The sequence below is a fragment of the Moschus berezovskii genome, chromosome 1, assembly GCF_049115385.1.
Source record: "Moschus berezovskii isolate FMDL1 chromosome 1, NW_MosBer_1.0, whole genome shotgun sequence".
Lineage (NCBI taxonomy): Eukaryota > Metazoa > Chordata > Mammalia > Artiodactyla > Moschidae > Moschus > Moschus berezovskii.
The window spans coordinates 92806903-92828347 of NC_142460.1; the positions used below are offsets into that span (position 1 = coordinate 92806903).

General features: G+C 45.0%; 1 protein-coding gene across 1 annotated transcript in view; it reads left to right on the forward strand.

The window, feature by feature from the left end:
- NRROS (negative regulator of reactive oxygen species) overlaps positions 1-18585 on the forward strand; it is a 31478-nt gene extending 12893 nt beyond the window's left edge. Inside the window, exons 2-3 of the mRNA XM_055404460.2 lie at positions 11774-11894; positions 16347-18585. Coding sequence (XP_055260435.2) covers positions 11787-11894; positions 16347-18317 — 2079 coding nt within the window. The 5' untranslated portion in view covers positions 11774-11786 and the 3' untranslated portion in view covers positions 18318-18585. The remainder of the gene's footprint in view (positions 1-11773; positions 11895-16346) is intronic.
- The last annotated feature ends 2860 nt before the right edge of the window (positions 18586-21445 follow it).

Sequence of the window (21445 nt, forward strand, 5' to 3'; positions counted from 1 at the left end):
GAAATTGGAACATTAGTAATGTTGCAGACATCATGCTCTTTACTTCTAAATAATTCATTATATATTTTCTAAGATCAAGGATAGACTTACATAACCCGAGGACAGGGATCAAAATTTGGTAAATTGACATTGTTGTGTAGTCGCTTAGTTGTGTCTAACTCTTGTGCAACCCCAGGTAGACCGCCAGATTCCTCTGTCCATGGGATTTCCTAGGCAAAAATACTGGAGTGGGTTGCCATTTCCTTTCTCCAGGGGATCTTCCTGACCCAGAGATCGAACCCACGTCTCCTGCATTGGCGGGTGGATTCTTTACCGCTGAGCCACAGGGGAAGCCCAGTAAATTAACATTAATATAATTCTATTATTTAAAATGTTTCCTGTATTCAAATTTTACCAAGTACCCCATTAAGGCCTGTATAGTATTTCGATCATTTGGTTAAGGAGGCATTTGCCAGTTTTTCCACTATCAAGCTGTTACTTTTGCATTAACAAGTAATGAAATAAGATACTTTAAGACTATATTAATACCTTGTTTCCCAACAAAATTTCACTGTTTAGTTTTACCATCCCTTGTGATTCTTGCCTGTAGAATGCACTTTGAAAAATACATTCTTGCATTCAGATTTCAGTCACTTGACTACACTTTTTTGAAATATTACATTCAATTTTGTTTAAGCTTACCAAAGAGCACAAGTCCTGTTTTAGTTAGGTTCTTTTCATTGCCATGATGCAATATGTGGGCCAGCCTATGCAGGTGGTGATGGTGGTGAAGTACTACCCTGGAACACCATGGAGCTTGGAAATGAACCCAGCGATTTCCAAAAAATACCAGGAACCAGAGAGGCAGCCTTGAGCCATTCTCTCCACCCTCTCTCCCAGCCTGTGCAGTTCATCCTCTTGTCATTCTTCCTAGTGTCTTCTCTGATCTCTGCTCCCCGTTGACTGTCTCATTCTTTTCTGTCCTGTTCTGTTTCTTCTGTGCCTTGTCATCTAGCTTCTACTGCTTCCTCATGGGAAATCCCTCAAGATTCAATTCCACCTTCTCTCTCTGTGCCTCTTGGCTCCAGTTTCACTGCCAATTACCTAATTCTCTCCCTTGTCTCTCTGCATTGAGATCACTCATGGGTGCCGGCCGCATATAAGGATTGACCTCCCTGGGTCAGGTACTTCCTGTCAGCTTGGTGGAGGTACAGATAGTGATGAGCTCACAAGCTTCTCTCTGAGGACTACCCCTCCAGAGGGACTGTGGTTGTGGTGGACAGAGCTATTTACCTGGACAGTGGAAGTTACAGTAGTACATCAACCATGTCTCTTGAACCACAGTGAGACCACGTGATCTAAAACCTCTCTACCCCTTTGAGGTATGAGAGAGAGGCGCTGTCTGGAAGCTCTGATTCAAATGTCAAAGTGTTAGAATTTTCAGGATATTTTAAAGGTTTATGTGTAACGCATTTTAAGCTTAACAAATGTTTCCTGAGTACCTTTCTAAGAACTTTTGAAAAAATGTACATTCCTGGAAATTTGGGGACAAAAGATTACCATTATCGCACTCCCTTTAGGAACTCCCACCTTTATTTCATTTTCCTCTTTAAAAAAATAGTTTGAAACATATGAAATTTACAGAGAAGTTAAAAGAAAGTACAATGCTAAATTTGCTAGTTGGTAGTAATTTGCTTTAATTCTCTCTCTCTGTTGAGCCATTTGAAGGAAGATTATATAAATTGTAGACATTGTGAGATTTCACCCCCAAATTTCCTAAGAATAAGACATTTTTGTACATAACCACAGCATCATTATCATACCTAAGAAAGTTAGCAATAATCTGGTAATATCATCTATACACAATACTATCTAAAAAGACATCATTTAGTACATACATAAATTTCCCCAATTGTCTCAAATTTTTCTTTTAGAGATTTTTTTAAAATCCAAAATCCACTCAAGTTATATGCGATAGATTTGACTGTATTGTGTTTCTTAGTAACTGGTAATCGGACCTCTTCCCTCCCCTGTCTTTCTTTGTTTTTTAAAACTGACTTTTTTCAGAGTCGAAGCCGGTTGTCTTGTGAGACATCTTACAGTCTGTATCTTTCTAATTGTTTCATTTTGACTGGGCTCAGGGCAAACAATTTTTGGCAAGGGTACTACAGAGGTGGGACTTTGTTTCCGAAGGCAGGACACCTGGAGACTCAGGATGCAGGTGGTCTCATCAGAGGAGATGCTAAATATGACCATCTGGAGACAGTTGAGTTTTTTTTTTGCTGAGACTCAGAGACTAGAGCTGCTTGCCTGAGGCATTCAGATACTTCTTGGTAGTAGGAATTATTTGAAGTGGTCACAGACTGGGGTTTCTGTTCTTCATTATCTATCCTCTGTGGTCTGTGACCAGCTGCCCTTCCCTTTCTTCCAGGATCCCAAGTGGGATTTGCTCTTTTATTTTTAAACAAAGGCGGACTCCCTTGCTGTGGAGTCCTCTCCCTAGCACCTGTGCCTTTTGTGTTCTGGGATGTCACTGTCATACATTTACACCCCACACTTGTGCCAACTCTGCTTCTAGAGATTCTGCTCCTCGTCCCCCACCCCCAACCAGTCTATAAATATTTGCTTCTAACACCGAGTACCTCTGAGAGTTCTCCACTTTCACCTACAAACCTCTTTCTTAAAAGCTTTTTTTAGGTTATCTGATTATTTTGCAGAGAAAATTCTCAATTACGTGCTAATGTATGGATTACACTCTTAGCACTTGCTAATAGTGCCCTTAGCAAAGAGGTTGCAGTCCCAGCTCTGGTGGCAGCTGCTAATAGTAGTAGCAGCAGTTGGAGAGGGTGGGAAGGTGAGGGAGTGAGGAGGTGATGTTCAGGGTGCCTCTGAATACTGGAAATCCAGCATCCTTTGCGAAAATGAAGCAGAAAACACCAGCAAAGCAAAACCCAAAGCTCGGGTCACAATTACTCCATGTGTGTGTGTGTGTGTGTGTGTTAATTGCTCAGTCCTGTCTGATTCTTTGTGACCTCATGGACTGTAGCCTACCAGGCTCCTCTGTCCATGGGATTCTCCAGGCGAGAATATTCCCTTCTCCAGGGGATCTTTCCAGCCCAGGGAATGAACCTGCATCTTCTGCATTGGCAGGCAGAGTCTTTGCTGTTTGAGCCACCAGGGAAGCCCAGAGTTATTCCTCAGTATTCCCAAACTTTGAGTATGAGGAGCCCTTTGTATGCACAAAAATATCTATAGATCAGCCCTTACCTGATGGCTGTGTTTTACTGCCTGCTGATTAAGACAGTACATAACAACAGAAAGCTAGTTGGAATCAATAACCCTTTAAGACCTTGTATTTTATTAATACAGGAAAACCTACATCCGTTTGAAGGAAAAAACAGTGTACATTTGTGTTTGTCAGCTGTTTAGTCGCTAAGTTATATCTGACTCTTTGCAACCCTATGGGCTGTAGCCCACCAGGTTCCTTTGTCCATGGGATTTCCAGCATGAATACTGGAGTGGATTGCCATTTCCTTCTCCAGTGTTTGTCAGAGGACCTGACAAAAACAGGGACACTGCTGCCATCCTGTATTTTGATTCTTTTGATGATGGAGATGGAAATTTCAGGACTTCAAGAAGCAGAGACCAGTCAAAAGGTTTCACTTATTTTTTCTTCCCTGTCCTTTGCAAAAGAAAGTGTTACCCAGGTCTCCTGGATAGGAGCCACTCCTTGGCCTGTATGTGACAGTCTTCTTCCATCCAAGCAATCCTGAGCCCAGTACTGATGTATGGGCTACATGTCATGACAATGGATAAGGAAGCACTGCCCCAGCTGACAGCCCAGCCACTGCTGGCAGGATCAGGATGCTCCTTCCAAAAGGAGTAGATCTTCCCATCCCTTCCCCTCATTCCACCCAGCCTATGGGGCCATCCAGTCAGTCTCCTTGCACCTCACTTGGCTCAATGAAGCAGAAGCTTCTCCCTATTGTTTTGTAGAAACAGAAAAAACAAACAAGCATAATTTCTAAAACAGGGGTTTTTGCATCTGATACACATTCTTCCTCCTCACTGTTTGTGTCCTCCTGTTTCAGAATATAGCCTTGGTGCATGTTGTTTTATGAAATAAATTTATTTTCACCACTTATTTATGATGACCAGATCTGGAAAGAGAAAAACCAAACAAAAAGCCAATTGTCTTTCTGTCTAAAAAAGGAATATTCTTTATAGACAAGGGATGAATGTGGGGTTGAATCACAGGTTTTTACGATATCTGATTAGAAAACATAGTATCAAGAGGAATGGTTATATAAGGGATGCCACTAAACATTTGAGGTCCTAATATTTCAAGGACTTCTTAAAGAGGAACCAAGAAGGACATTTTGTGATGACACAAACAGAATAGATAGAGGAGAAAAAATATAAATGGAACACTAAGAAGGCCTCACACATGAGGTGGGATTTATAATCTTAATATCTCCAAGTCAGACGTGTTACAGACAGTATAGAATCTTGTCTTCTGCCCACATCTAGGTCAATGGCATCTTGTCCCTTCAAAACTTCTCACTAATGAGAAATTCACAGTCTCTGACTTTAGTTATATCCATGATAACTATGACAGGATAAAAGATAATAGATTATAGAAATCATTAGCTGAATAAATGAATATAGGACTTATTTGTTGTTGTTCAGTCACTCAGTCATGTCTGACTCTTTGTGATCCCATGGACTGCAGCGTACCAGGCTTCCCTGTCCTTCACCATCTCACGGAGCTTGGTCAAACTCATGTCCATTGAGTCAGTGATGCCATCTAACCATCTCATCTTCTGTCGTCCCCTTCTCCTGCCTTCAGTCTTTCCCAGCATCAGAGTCATTTCCGATGAATCAGCTGTTTCCAATGTATCAGGTGACCAAAGTATTGGAGCTTCAGCATCAGTCCTTCCAATGAATATTCAGGACTGATTTCTTTTAGGATTGACTGGTTTAATTTCCTTGTAGTCCAAGGGACTCTCAAGAGTCTCCTCCAACACCACAGTTCAAAAGCATCAGTTCTTTGGCACTCAGCTTTCTTTATGGTCCAACTCTCACATCCGTACATGACTACTGGAAAAACCATAGCTTTGTCTAGACAGAGCTTTGTTGGCAAAGTAATGTCTCTGCTTTTTAATATGCTGTCTAGGTTGGTCATAACTTTTCTTCCAAGGAGCAAGTGTCTTTTAATTTCATGGCTGTGGTCACCATCTGCAGTGATGAAAGCTGATCGCCGAAGAATTGATGCTTTTGAACTGTGGTGCTGGAGAAGACTCTTGAGAGTCCCTTGGACTGCAAGGAGATCCAACCAGTCCATTCTAGAGGAGATTAATCCTGGGTGTTCATTGGAAGGACTTATGCTAAAGCTGAAACTCCAATACTTTGGCCACCTCATGCGACAAGTTGACTCACTGGAAAAGACTCTGATGCTGGGAGGGATTGGGGGTAGGAGGAGACGGGGACAACAGAGAATGAGGTGGCTGGATGGCATCACCGACTCTGTGGACATGAGTTTGAGTGTACTCCGGGAGTTGGTGATGGACAGGGAGGCCTGGCGTGCTGTGGTTCATGGGGTCGCGGAGAGTCAGACGACTGAGCGACTGAACTGAACTGAACTGAACTGAAAAATAAAGTCACTGTTTCCATTGTTTCCCAGTCTATTTGCCATGAAGTGATGGGACGGGATGCCATGATCTTTGTTTTTTGAATGTTGCGTTTAAGCCAGCTTTTTCACTCTCTTTCACCTTCGTCAAGCGATTCTTTAGTTCCTCTTCGCTTTCTGTCATAAAGGTGGTGTCATCTGCATATCTGAGGTTATTGTTACTTCTTCTGGCAATCTTCCATGTGTGTTTAGTTGCTCAGTCATGTCCAACTCTGTGACCCCATGGACTGCAGCCCGCCAGGCTCCTCTGTCCATAGGGATTCTCCAGGCAAGAATACCGGAATGGGTTGCCATGCCCTCCTCCAGGGGGTCTTCCCAACCCAGGGATCGAACCCACACTGTGGGCAGATTCTTTACTGACTGAGCCACCACTACATAAAAAAGAATGGGATTTAGCATTTTCTGCTCCCACACTTGGAAAAAATTCTTCATTATCTGGTTTAAGAAGAACAGGTGCAAGTAGATTCTGTTAATGCCATCAGCTTCTCATGTCAGGGTCTCAGGTCTTATATTGGATACTTTCCCAATGGTCACACAGACCAGGAGGAAACATGGTACTTATCAGGCTCAACTTGGAACATGGGTTGATTTGCAGTTCTTTTGTATTACTCTATGGCATTAAAATGGAGAAGGCAATGGCAAGCCACTCCAGTACTATTGCCTAGAAAATCCCATGGATGGAGGAGTCTGGTAGGCTGCAGTCCGTGGGGTTACTAAGGGTCGGACACGACTGAGCAGCTTCACTTTCACTTTTCACTTTCACACATTGGAGAAGGAAATGGCAACCCACTCCAGTGTTCTTGCCTGGAGAATCCCAGGGATGGGGGAGCCTGGTGGGCTTCCATCTGTGGGGTCACACAGAGTCGGACACAACTGAAGTGACTTAGCAGCAGAAGCAGCATGACATTAAAAAGCAGAGACATTACTTTGCCAACCAAGGTCCGTCTAGTCAAGGCAATGGTTTTTCCCATGGTCATGTATGGATGTGAGAGTTGGACTGTGAAGAAAGCTGATCGCCGAAGAATCAATGCTTTTGAACTGTGGTGTTGGAGAAGACTCTTGAGAGTCCCTTGGACTGCAAGGAGATCCAACCAGTCCATTCTAAAGGAGATCAATCCTGGATGTTCATTGGAGGGACTGATGCTAAAGCTGAAACTGCAATACTTTGGCCACCTCATGCGACGAGTTGACTCACTGGAAAAGACTCTGATGCTGGGAAAGGTTGGGGGCGGGAGGAGAGTGAGATGGCTGGATGGCATCACCGACTCTGTGGACATGAGTTTGAGTGAACTCCGGGAGTTGGTGATGGACAGGGAGGCCTGGCGTGCTGTGATTCATGGGGTCGCGGAGAGTCAGACACGACTGAGCGACTGAACTGAACTGAACTGAACTGATGGCTCCCACTATGGTTCAAGCCCATGAAATAGGCACCCTTGATCCAAGCCCCTTTAGTATAAAGAGGGGAGGTTCCAGGTTACCTCATTTAAATTATTAACATCATACGTCATGTGTACCCTCTATCATAATTGTTCTTCGTTCACTTTTTTCTCCACCAAAAATGTATCTAAGATGAGTAACATTTGATTTAAAAATGGATGTATTTTTCAGAAGTTATCAGACAGATAGGAATAAAGTGGGACGGTTATTTTTTTTAAAAGCATGCTTATGCATAGATGCTCTCATCCAGTTGGAGACGCTTGAGTGGTCTCACTTAAGTTGAGTGATCCTCACTTAAGTGTGGGTGGAGGGAGGCAGTCCTGTGCACACAGAAGAAGGTTCATGGGATTTTCCAATGAATATTTGGCATTTCAGTTGTTTATCTTGTATCCTTCACTGTGCCTTGGGCTTTCCAGGTGGCTCAGTGGTAAAGAATCTGGAATACTGTTTTGATCCCTGAGTAGGGACGATCCCCGGCAGTAGGAAGTGGCAACTGCTCCAGTATTCTTGCCTGGGAAATCCCATAGACAGAGGAGTCTGACTGCAGCTCATGGGGTCGCAACGAGTCGGACACAATTGAGCACACACAATTCACTGTGCCATGGCTCTGAGGAAGGCTTCTGCAGCTATGTGCTCCAGGAAGAGTATTTTTCAACCTAAATGATTATTATTTTGAAAGCCTTTTATTGCTCTTCAGAGTCATTGCATACCTTTTTGTTTAGTATTGTTCCAAGCCCATCCTCACTTACATCACTGTATTAGTCAGGCTCCAACCAGGAAACAGAAACACACAGATTATTTAAAAACAGAGGAAATTTAATGCAGGAAATTGGGTACACATGATGGAAGAGGCTGAGACACCAACCAGAGAACAGACAGTTAATCCAGAGATTAGCAACCTCAGGAAGCTGCCACCTTCCCTAGGTAGGGTGAGGATACAGGAAGGAAGTTACCAGAGCCTGGAAGTCACCAGTAAAAGCTTAAGAACTTCTCAGTCCCAGGCAGAGAGGGCAGGAGAGAAATGCCATGGATTTTCTCTTCCTTCTACCTTCTAACTAACCTCCCAGTAACCAGGCCAGCTGGAGACCAGCTGACATCCAGAGCCCTCAGAAGTCAGCCCCCAGCAAACCAGAGCTGAGTAGGGGAGGATAAACCATGGCTTCGAGGACAGATAGCGCTCATCTGTTACTGGGATTAGCCTTTTTTGTTTCTGCTTAAATGAATTTGTTCTGGAATTTATTAATGCAGAATTTGTAATTCAACCTTCGCATATAACTTTTACACTTTTAGCTGATATAATGATTTATTCATTCTTCCAACCAAATTATTCATTCTTTCCCCTTTTCTGTAGCTGTTAAATTACCTTGGAGATTACACATAGGAGTAATAGCTACTCAACCAGCCCATAGGTGTTAAGAACTCATAAATAATAATTATGTTATTAAGTACCTTCATAGTTGAAGTACTTTCATATATACTATTTGATTCTCATAAAAATTCTGAGTAGTTATTATTATCTCTGTGTTATAGAAGAATTAGCTGAGTTTCGGAGACTTCATATGAATGGCTCAGGGACAAATAACAAATACTGAAAACCAGAATTCAAACCCCGGTCTGTCTGGCTCCAAATCCTATAATCTTCCTGTGCTGCCTCATGAAAGATAGAGTGCCCAGAGGGTACAGCAAGAGGCTTTCTGGGCTGGTTGGCTGAGTTTAAGAGAAAACATGCTTTAAATTTGCAAAAATTTTCTTGTTGATCCAGAAATTAAAGTTACAGTCTGGGCATAACTGACACCAGGCCTATTTGGCATTCCAGTCTGCAGAGTTATACTCCTGTACTCTTGCCCTGAACACATCTGAACTCAATATCAGTATACAGGGTTGACAGTTCTAGAAGGTCACAGCAGCATGTACCATCCTAAGCCTGACAAAGAGGGTGAGGGATGAAGGAAGGAAGTCCATGGTTCCCATCTCCCTCTCCTCAATAAAATAGAGGATACAGTGAAATTTGAGTGTCAGTGATCTTTTTTTTTTTTTTAGTATAAGTATGTCCCAAATATTGCATGGGACATATTTACGCTAAAAAGTTGTTTGGGGAATTCCCTGGCAGTCCAGTGGTTAGGATTTAGCACTTTTCACTGTCGAGGCCTGGGTTCGATCCCTGGGTCAAGGAACTAAGATCTCACAAGCCATGCAGCACAGCCAAAAAAAAAAAAAGAAAGAAAAGAAACATTAAAGCTGGCAAATTTTTTAAAAAGTTTATTGTTGTGTGTCTGGCATTCAAATGGCATCTTGTAATTTGCTATGTTTGGCAACCTTCTCTCAAGGTAGGCAGTGATCCGACCTTGTGTACATGTGTGTGTGAGTATTGGAAGTTTACTGAGAAGAGCAGTCCATATGGCTCTGTTTTTGCCATCTGTGCCGTGTATGTGCCATGAGGTAACAATTCCTGCACAAGTGCAGAAGCAGAAGGTGAGCCTGGGTAGGGGATTCCCAGTGTCTGGCCAATATGGATGAATTCTGAATTGGAGGTTCCCTCTGTGGTAAGGGGAGCTGGCCTGACCTGAAGTGAAGGTTAAAGCTGACTTACCTGGTTTCACTTAGCTTTTCTGTCCATCTGTTTTCACTGGTGAGTATTCAAATCTGACCAGAACGTTAAAATTAGTCGTAGAGATGTGTAAACTTATTCGAAGAAAGGGAAAGAGGAAGGGGCCCAAGATGGCTAGCTGTGTCAGGCAGAGAGGTCTGTGGGTCCCATGGAACAGGGGAGGAGAGTCATGGTAGCACTGGAACTGCTGGTCCAGGAGACTCAAGAACAGATCCTGTGGTCCTTCCCAGATAGATGTCAAGGAAAGGATGGTGCAGGCAAAATGCTGAGGCCAGGGAATTACCTCTGACTCTGTGAAATGCAGAGCTGGGAGGGGATGCCACCCAGCTGTAAACTCTCCCAACAAGAGGACAGTCAACTCAACAGCACCTCCTGGGTAAGAAATTACCCTGGTTACTCATCCTGGAATTCAAGGAGGGGAGTCTGCAGGCTACTTCCAGCCTGGCAACTAAGTTGATCTTGAATAACCTATTACTGTCTTTGGCCTTTTCATCTTTGGCCCTGTACAAATGCGATGGTGGAGGGTATATTACCTTTCTTTGTTTCTGAATTCTATTCAGGTCAGTTCAGTTCAGTCGCTCAGTCGTGTCTGACTCTTTGTGATCCCATGAACCGCAGCACACCAGGCCTCCCTGTCCATCACCAACTCCCAGAGTTTACCTAAACTCATGCCCATTGAGTCGGTGATGCCATCCAACCATCTCATCCTCTCTCATCCCCTTCTCCTCCTTTCTTCAGTCTTTCCTAACATCAGGGTCTTTTCGCATCAGGTGGCCAAAATGTTGGAGTTTCAGCTTCAACATCAGTCCTTCCAATGAACACCCAGGACTGATTTCCTTTCGGATGGACTGGTTGGATCTCCTTGCTGTCCAAGGGACTTTCAAGAGTCTTCTCCAACACCACAGTTCAAAAGCATCCTTCTTTGGCGCTCAGTTTTCTTCACAGTCCAACTCTCACATCCATACATGACCACGGGAAAAACCATAGCCTTGATTAGACGGACCTTTGTTGACAAAGTAATGTCTCTGCTTTTTAATATGCTGTCTAGGTTGGTCATAACTTTCCTTCCAAGGAGTAAGTGTCTTTTAATTTCATGGCTGCAATCACCATCTGCAGTGATTTTGGAGCCCAAAAAAATAAAGTCAGCCATGTTTCCACTGTTTCCCCATCTATTTCCCATAAAGTGATGGGACCAGATGCCATGATCTTAGTTTTCTGAATGTTGAGCTTTAAGCCAACTTTTTCACTCTCCTCTTTGACTTTCATCAAGAGGCTCTTTAGTTCTTCTTCACTTTCTGCCATAAGGGTGGTGTCATCTGCATATCTAAATTCTATTGGTATGTGTATAATTTTATGCCTCCTCATGACTTCTGTTATGTGCTCACTGGCTGGGTAAGTGAGCCAGTAACCACACTTCATCATAGTCCTTGTTATATTTGAAGATTGCTTTTTTCATTTTTCCCTCAGGCTTTTCCTTTATGCAGGCAAATAACCAAAACCCTGTTTTCAAAGGTCTGTATTCAAATGAGTTAATCAGTGAGATCTACTCTTTCTAAAAGCCTCATGTCAACACAACAATTAGTAGCTCTATGAGACCAGAGGCTACAGTTAATATTTCAATCCCAGTTCACTATTCTTTCATTCATTTATTCAGCAAATATTTATTGAGTTCAGGCGATGCATCAGGCCAATTTGAGCTTTGAGAGGAACATTTCAACAGAACTACAAGACATGGCAAACTCTAGGTGACCTGAGGCCTGGTTCCTCAAAACATTTGCTTCTCTCTTCTGTTTCTGGACTCTTGGGAGTTTCAGGTTCAGCCACCTGCCCACCAAATGGTAGAGGCAAAATGAAAATGAGTTCTTGTTGAGAGTTGCAGTGAAAGGTTAAATGTGCTGGCTAACTTGAGGTATTTGAATAATCTGTGGGTTTCCACCTCCCCATAGCTGTGGGCCTCCAAGAGCGGACACAGTGGGAACTGGCTTTTTCTACAAGGAGGGCACAGCAGCCCTCTGGGATGTCCTTCTCTTACCAGCTCCTTCCTTGCCCTCTGTCCACAGTGCTGCACTTGAGATGGAGTTACTGCCCCTCTGGCTCTGCCTGGGTTTTTACTTCTTGACAGTAGAACGGAGGCACCGAAGTGGAATGGTCACAGCAGCTTCACAAGGGGGCTGTGAGTTGGTGAGTTTTCTTGGGTACTCCGAGTTCTCTGTTGCTCCTGTCCTGACAAGGTTGGGTCCAGTTCGAAAGCTGATGGATTGTCAATCAAGGAGGGGAGGGGATGAATGAATCTGAATCACTCTGTACCTTCTTACCACGATGCCATGTGCAAGTTTCTCTTTAATAAACGGTAAAGATGATGCCTGGGAAAGGCCCTGCCCCACCTTTCTCATACCTACTGAGGACAGGTGATCTCAGAGGCACACCAAGGGCAGCCACTTGAAACTTTAAAAACGCCTTGTTAAGAATCTGGATGATGGAGCTTCATTAATGGTATCAGAGTCTCTGGGCGGGGCATATTAAATTTGGAGAAACCCTACCTTAGAGCCTGTGTGTGAGCCAGTAGCAAATTCTTAACCAGCTGTACTGAAGAGCGTGCTGCCCACGCTGCCCTGCACAGTGACATCCCCACCACACTCAGGCTTAAGACAGTCCGGGGAGAGAGAAGCTTCTGTGGTTCACCCTTTCCTGGGCTTTCAGCCTAAATATGGAAGCAGACTTGAATCCTAACAACTGAGCACTCTCTGGAAAGTCTCTCCTTTGCCTATAACTCAGTGGTGTCAAAAGTCTGCTTGAGAAACATACATATTATTGAATATTAATAATATTAAATATTAATGAATATTCCTTAAGCCAGGGGCCTGGTGGGCTGCGGTCTATAGGGTTGCAAAGAGTCGGACACAACTATGCAACTAACACACACACACACACACACACATGTTATGTACAAGGCACTGGGAAGACAAATTGGATTCCAGGATTAATGTGTGCCTGCATGCGAAATTGCTTTAGTTGTGTCCAACTCTTTGCAACACTATGGACTGTGCTCCTCCAGGCTCCTCTGTCCGTGGGATTCTCTAGGCAAGAATACTGGAGTGGGTTGCTGTGCCCTCCTCCAGGGGATCTTCCCAGCCCAGGGATGGAACCTGCATCTCTTATGTCTCCTGCATTGGCAGGCAAGTTCTTTTACTGCTAGCACCACCTGGGAAGTCCTCAGGGTTAATACATTCAAAAATATGTTCTTCAAGCTGATGAATCTTAAAAACCCAGCTGGTCATGGTTCTTAACCACTTTTAGTAACCTCTAACCACTGCACTGAAAGAGACTTCAGTAGAGGGTAGGGGTTATGAGCCAGACCAGGTTTAAACCCTGGGCTTCCCAGGTGGCTCTCACGCTCAAAGAACTCTCCTGCCAATGCAGGAGATGTAAGAGATGCGGGTTCGATCCCTGAGTTTGGAAGATCCCCTGGAGGAGGACATGGCAACCCACTCCAGTATTCTTGCCTGGAGAATACCATAGACACAGAAACCTGGCAGGCTACGGTCCATAGGGTGCAAAGAGTCAGACACGACTGAAGCGACTTAGCACGCACGCATGCAGAGGGTAGGGGTTATGAGTCAGAACAGGTTTAAACCCCAGCCCCACCACTTACTAGCTGGTGACATTGAGCCAATCTGTGCTTCAGTTTCCTCATCTGTAAGACATGTAGGTAATAATAGTACCAACCAGTAATACCATAACACTGGCCTTCAGTGATGACTAAATGAGTTACTGTATGTAAAGCACTCAGAACTATGCCTCATATGTGCTAAGTGCTATGTGTTTTATCTGCTGTTATTGTTGTCAATCTCTGCTATACAGACTTCCATTATTCTCTTACAGAGGCAATGAAAGGTCAACATCACAATAGCGAATTCAGGAGTTACCAGGCATAGGAGGAGGGAATAAAGCAGGAGACTCCCTCCCGGACCCCCTGCAGCCTGGTAGGGACTCAGTTACCAGTGAGATCAAAGAGTGGATTTCCTATGCTCTTTTGAATTGAAGGTTGAGGGTTTGAAAGTGCAGGCACCCTCCAAAGCCCCTCTTTGTATTAGCTATGTGACATTATCGCGAAGTTGACATAGTAAGCTTTCTTGGGCTCTGATGGCCACGTGGTCTTTGGGGCTCCAGGAATTGCAGAGACGGGTCCCCCACAACTGCAGCAACTCTGGTGAAACAGGGTCTCGGAGTTTGAGGAAAGCCCCTAATCACAGTATTCTTTAGTCCCCACAGGGGGAAAAACCAACACTTACTCAAATAAAGAAATACATCTTGTTTATGCATGGGGAGATTCAATTTTGTAAAGATGTCAGTTTCCTCCCAGATTACTCTGTAATTATAAAGCAATCTCAATCAAAACTCCGGAGACTTTTTGGGGTGTGAGATATGGAAGCAACTAGACAAATTCATCCTAATGTTCATTTGGAAATTACAAATAACTCAAATGCTCAATAACCGCAGGTTAATTAATTAGAGCATGCTAATAATCGGTGTAGCTAACATTTATTAAGCATTTATGTGGCAGGTTCTGTGTTAAGTGCTTTACATTGACAATTACACTGAATCCTCAAAACAAACCTATGAGAAAATTACAAGTATAATTTCCATTTTACAGGTGATGTAATGAAGGTCTTGACTGGTTAGGTACCAGCCTAAAGTCACACATTTGATAAAAAGCAGAATCAGTGGGCTGATCCTAGAGATCTGACTCTCAACTACTGTGCTCTTCATGCAATGAAGTAATATACAGTTGCCAAAAAGAATGTGGTCAAATTTATTTTTATTACCAAGGCAATATGTCTATCACATTTTATTAATGGGGACAGGGGAAGTTAATTACTGAATAGTTTGTAGAATGCTGTCTCAGTAAACTTTTTTTATTTTTTATTTTATTTTTTAAATTGAAGTATAGCTGATTTACAATGTTGTGTTAGTTTCAGGTGAACAGCAGAATGATTCAGATATATATATATATATATATATATATATATATTCTTTTTCAGATTCTTTTCTCTTATAGGTTATTACAAAATATTGAGTATAGTTCTTTGTGCTGTATAGTAAGTCCTTGTTGGTTATTAATTTTGCATACAGTGTGTTTATGTTAATCCAAAACTTCTAATTTATCTGTACCTTTCCTTGATAACCGTAAGTTTGTTTTCTATGTCTGGGGATCTATTTCTGTTTTGTATATAAGTTCATTTGTATCCTTTTCTTTTTTAAAGATTCCACATATAAGCAATATCATGTGATATTTTTCTTTCTCTTTCTGACTTACTTAGTATGATAATATCTAGGTCCATCCATGTTGCAAAAAAAAAAAAAATTTTTTTTTAAGTTAGATAATATCTTTGGAAAGAGTCCAGAGGAGATGTAACAGAAGGATAAAGGCATTTCTTTGAAGGAGAGACTGAGGTTACTGAATAATTTTGTATATTTCTATAGTGTATCCACTTTTAATTATGAGAAAGTTTATTTTAATAATCAGATAAAGAATTTGGGGCTCCAAGAGGTTAATTCCTTGCCCAGAGTCCAAAGCTAGTAAGTAGCACAGCTAAGATTCAGACTTGAGTCTGTCATCTCTTCAAAGTGGTGCTTTTTCCTTTCTCTCAGATTCTTCTCCCCTGGGATTGGACCCACAATTGTAGGCAATCACAAACCTTGTCCTACTGACCAATCTATGGAAAGGAATGCCACTGCACTCAGGAAAAGCACTGAATCTGGCAATGAGAGCGCTGGGCTCCAGTCTCAGCGCTGCCATTGGCTCTTCACTTGTCCTCTCCAGAACCCCTTTTACTTCTCTGTAGGATTCAGGGTGATGAGCTCTCAAGTCCTCTTGAGCTGTAACATTTATCAGCTAGGAGTATAGAGGAGCCTCCTGGGCAAAATTTCTTTGGGTGAAATGAGGGTGCCACAGCCCTGCTAGTTCTTGAGCAGCGTCCCTGTTAAACACACAGATCGTAAGATCATAGCATTAACAATGCAATAGACACTGTTTGCATTAATAGCGCCACTGAGTGCTAGGCACTGTGTAACCTCTTGCCTAATCTCACTACAGTCCTTTGAAGTAGGTACTGTGGTTTAGTTGCTAAGTCATGTCCTATTCTTGCAACCTGTAGCCCACCAGGCTCCTCTGTCCATGGGATTTACCAGACAAGAATACTGGAGTGGGTTGCCATCTCCATCTCCAGGGGATCTTCCCGACCCAGGGATCAAACCCTGGTCTCCTGCATTGCAGGCAGATTCTTTACCAACAGAGTTAAATAACTTTATCTCTATTTTTCCAAAGACATACCAGATTTAGGCTAAATTACTTGCTCAAGGTCACACATGGAACAAAGGGCAGAGGAGGGATTCAAACTCAGATAGAGACCTGATCCTCGGTCCCTTTCTGTAGTTAAAACCAAACTGTAAGAGCAAATGTCAGCACTCAGCACTTGAGGACAGGAGCTCCAATCTTCTCAAACACTGTGTGTTCTGAGTGAGGCCTGGAGCACTAAGTGAGCCGTCGGAAGAGTGAACTTTCTATTTCTGTACATACGCTCCCACCTCAGAGGCCCCCTGCCCCCCTGACCAGTGTGTTTCTGGGCCTAGCTGGATGGAGTGGCTGACTGTCGAGGACGGAACCTCGCTTCAGTGCCCAGCGATCTCCCGCCCTCCTCCCGGACGCTCCTCCTGGATGCCAACCCTCTTAGGACCCTGGCGAATAACTCGCTGCAGCGTTACCCTTTCCTGGAGAGCCTCAGTCTGCACGACTGCTACCTGGAGCGCATCGGCCACGTCGCCTTTCAGGAGCAGGCCCGCCTGCGCAGCCTGGCGCTGCCTGACAACACCCTCTCCGAGAGCTACAAGGAGACGGCGGCCGCCCTCCACGGCCTGCGCGATCTGCGCATGCTGGACTTGTCAGGGAACTCCCTGACGGAAGACATGGCGGCTCTCATGCTCCAGAACCTGTCTTCACTGGAGTCCGTGTCCCTCGCGAGGAACATCATCATGAGGCTCGATGAGTCTGTCTTTGAGGGCCTGGGTCACCTCAGGGAGCTGGACTTGCAGAGGAACTACATCTTTGAGATTGAGGGTGGTGCTTTTGATGGTCTGACAGAGCTGAGACACCTCAACCTGGCCTATAACAACCTCCCATGCCTTGTGGATTTCGGCCTCACCCAGCTGCGGTCCCTCAATGTCAGCTACAACGTCCTGGAGTGGTTCCTAGCGTCTGGAGGAGAGGCCGCCTTTGAGCTGGAGACCCTGGACCTCTCTCACAATCAGCTGCTGTTCTTCCCCCTCCTGCCCCAGTGCAGCAAGTTGCACACGTTGCTGCTGCGGGACAACAACATGGGCTTCTACAGGGACCTGTACAACACCTCCTCGCCACAGGAGATGGTGGCCCAGTTCCTCCTGGTGGATGGCAACGTGACCAACATCACCACCGTCAACCTTTGGGAGGAGTTCGCGACCAGCGACCTCTCTGGTCTCCGCTTCCTGGATATGAGCCAGAACCAGTTCCAGTACCTGCCAGATGGCTTCCTTAAGAAAATGCCTTCCCTCTCCCACTTGAACCTCAAGCAGAACTGCCTGATGACGCTCCACATCCGGGAGCATGAGCCGCCAGGGGCACTTGTGGAGTTGGACCTGAGTCAGAACCAACTGTCCGAGCTGCACTTGGCTCCGGGGCTCCCTGGCTGCCTGAGGAGCCTCCGGTCCTTCAACCTGAGCTCCAACCAGCTCCTGGGTGTCCCCACTGGCCTTTTTGCCAATGCCAGGAACCTCGCTACAGTTGACATGAGCCATAATCAGATCTCACTTTGTCCCTTGCCCACAGGCTTGGACCCCGGGGGTACCACTGGCTGTGTGGATTTCCGAAATGTGGCATCTTTGCAGAGCCTATCCCTGGAGGACTGTGGGCTTGAGGCACTACAAGACTGCTCATTTCAGGGCACTGCTCTCACCCACTTAGACCTGTCTGGAAACTGGGGGGTTCTGAATGGAAGCATTGCCCCTCTCTGGGATGTTGCCCCCACGTTACAGGTCCTGTCTCTCAGGAACGTGGGCCTCACTTCCAGCTTCACAGAGTTGGACTTCTCTGCATTTGAGAATCTGAGGAGCTTGGACCTCTCAGGAAATGCCTTGACCAGTTTCCCAAGGTTCGGGGGCAGCCTGGCCCTGCAGACCCTGGATCTCCGCAGAAACTTGCTCACAGCCCTTCCTCAGAGGGCGGTGTCTGAGCAGCTCGCAGGAAGCCTGCGGACCATCTACCTCAGTCAGAATCCATATGACTGCTGTGGGGTGGAGGACTGGGGGGCCCTGCAGCGCCTGCACATTGTCGCCGACTTGGCCATGGTCACTTGCAACCTCTCCTCCAAGGTCTTTCGCCTGACGGAGCTGCCTGAGGGCGTTCCTCAGGTCTGTAAGTGGGAGCGGGTAGACATGGGCCTGCTGTACCTCGTGCTCATCCTTCCCAGCTGCCTCACCCTGCTGGTGGCCTGCACCATCACCTTCCTCACGTTCAGGAAGCCTCTGCTTCAGGTCATCAAGAGCCGCTGCCACTGGTCCTCCATATACTGACCCCGACTATGTTCTAACGTGCCCGCGTTAGAACTTTGGTCTGTGCATGTAAGGACACCTTCTCTGCTGAGTTTCAAGATCTGATGCAGAAGACAAATCTGATGAACTGAGGTTTAAATTAAAGTTTAAAATGTTTCCATCCCTTAGTTGTCCCAGGTATATCCTCAACTGTGGTATATCCTCAACCATCTTGGTAAAATATTTATTAAGTGATATTCTGTGAAAATAAAAAAATGTGTCTTATAAATATTTTTAAAATCAAATTAAACTTGTGTTTTTTTTCTTTCCTTAATTTTTTTTTTTTGATAGTTTCATGTAGGTTATGTTTGTGCCCTTCCTTTGGTGACATCCCTGGAGCTGGTGAGAAAGGGAAGGGATTCCATGCTTCCCTGCAGCAAAAACACCTCCAACAGCTCAAATCTCATCCTGTGGATGGAGAGAGTCAGTGTTCTGAGGGTTCCCCAAGGATGAGTCTTTCAGAGCCAAGCTGGGGACTCTGAGATAGGACCTCTCACCTCCTGTCTTCGTTTGCGTCGCAGTCAGAGTGGGCCTGCAACAGGGTCCTCTCTGGGTGCCCTGGGTTCATGCCCAGAGTCTCCAGCAGGCAAACATGACCATTCCATGGAAAAGTTAAGAGAACAGTAACTGGGGGTCCCTGGGTTTCTTCAGGTAGTAACTGAATACCGACACAGTCCTTGTTCTGAGGGAAAATAGACAGGAGTGCAGAAAGGAGGGAATTCTATCAGCTTGTGAACACTCTTACTCTCCACAAAACCCACGAAAACTTCTTAGCAGATGTTCGGTATCTGGACTCACTACATTCCTAGTTTCCTTCCCCTTCCTCCCCACGGTGAACAGTTTCTTTGCTCCTCTCTGGGGAAAAGTTCATAAAGACACGGCCCTTTCAGTGGTTGAAAGAGAGCTGTCCTTGCCTTGTTATCCTTGCTTATTAAATAAGGGGCAGTGCGGGTGTGGAGGTGGGGAGAGGACAGAAATCCCACGAGTTGATTACTGTTACTGTGAAGGCTAAATGTCAGCAGAAATGTTTAGGCAAATCAAAGCGATAAAAAACAGTGGTCTTACTCTGACAAAGCTGAAACTTCCCTTGGATGCTTGTGAAGTATAAACAAGGCCATTTCAGCAAGCTCCACACTCAGTAACATTCATGTCGGCCTGTGTCCGCTGTTGCCCACATTGTGCCTTCATCCTTCCCATCATCGCGCCTCTCTCCATCCTGCACTGTTCTAGCCTCGCCCATGGATATCTGTCCCTCAGTTTGCCTCGAAGTGTCTGCCCAGTGTTCTTCTGGGCAAGACCCATCAGCTGATGCCCCTAAGACCAGAATCTTTTCCCCCACCAATAAAAACTCTTTCCTGCCAGCCTGCTGTTTCCCAAGGTGGCAATTAGCTAATGGAGACACACGAATCTATCTGTGGCTGGTACCCATAAGGCTTCTCTTGAGTTAATGTGTCACCCCTTGTGTCAGCCAGTATTCTTAGTTTCCTGCAACTAAGGATGGCTCTGTGTGATTTAAGCCATTGTGAGGATTTAGTAAAAGGATCCTGGGAAGCTCTAGACTCTGGGAAGCCTGAAGAATAGACTTTAAAATGGGCAGGAGCAGGGGATGCTAAACAGCAGTGAGGACCACAGCCCAAATCATGCCTCAAACTAGTTGTGAGGACATGACTGCAGCCTCTCCCTACCTCTGAACACTAGAGTTTGTGCTGCTGCCACTGACAGCTCGGGACAGGGCCACTGGCGCAAGGCTCACCGCCACCGCTGCCCCTACTGCCGAAACAAGTGCTCTCCCATATTCTGCTATCCCGGGTCACTAGTTCAAGGCAGATAGTCTGGAGCAACTGGACCTGCTTGGTTGACCTTAGCTCCCATGCGCCTGCCCTGGCAATAGAAGATGGGCTCTGCTTCCTATGAATAATCATGAGGGGTGAAATTCTCAGAACAGGAAGGGAAGTTAGATCTTGAGAAGACCAAAGAGAAAGACAGATGTGTTCCACACCCTTTTAAGCAGGGTGTGCATTTTAGCAGAGGACTTATTGAAGCAAATTCTTTGCGTAAAGAAATGACTCTAATGATGAAAACTTCAGACAGACCCTCATGCCAGCAAGGGAGATAGTTTGGGATCAGGCAGGCCTTTTGAAGTCCCTCCAGTCACACCATGTCGCTCACTACCCTCTCTACCTGTTCTCAGGGGCCAGCCTTGTGGAATGGCAAACTGAGAAGACATTAGGACAGAGCCCTACCCCTGCCTGTGGCAGGAACTTCAGAAGGCTGTAAACTTTTCTTAGTCTGTTAGTCCATCACTAGGGTCCAAAGGCTATTTTCCCAAATTTCTTTTCTTTCCTTGTGTTAAGAAGAGTGGTAAGGGAGGGTAGGGGTGGGAGGGAAACTCAAGAGGGAGGATATATTTATATATATGTATATATATACACACACACTTATAGCTGATTCACTTTGTTGTACAGCAGAAACAAACACATTTCAAAACAATTACACACCAATAATAAAAAAGGAGAAAACTGGTAAGAACAGGGGGATTTCTGCCTCTGGTCCTGAGCTGTTTCTCCAGCTAATTCTGTACCTTTGTCCTGCTCTGCCCACCCTTGCCCCCACCTGCAGGAGAGGAATACACTGATGTCCTCTCTGTGGGCGCCAGAGGTGGGGATCCACAGAACCTGTCCTCAGAGTTCCCTGGAGAGGCCAGTATGATGTCTGCCTACAGCCTCCCAGACAGCCAGATGGAGCACCCAGTGATGCTTCTTCAGGGGGTGGAGACAGGAGGCCACCCCCAGATGCCACAAGCTGAAATATTCAGATAAGAGAGTATTCAGAATCAAAGATAAATAATGTCAGAATTTGGACTGTTAATATAAGTAACAGTAATTCAGATTTTGAAAATCCAGTCACAAAACAAATTTAAGGTTTTTCTAGAAGCCCCAAACAAGTTGTTTGGGGTCCACTGATTTTTTTCAAGGGCCCCAGTTGAAATAAGTTGGATAAACTCTAATCCTTGGTTCATACCACTGATCGTCTTTGGTCACTGTTGATACGTGCATGGCCCACTTTTATCTCTGTAATATGCCCTATTTCTTCCATTGCTCCCTCCAGAA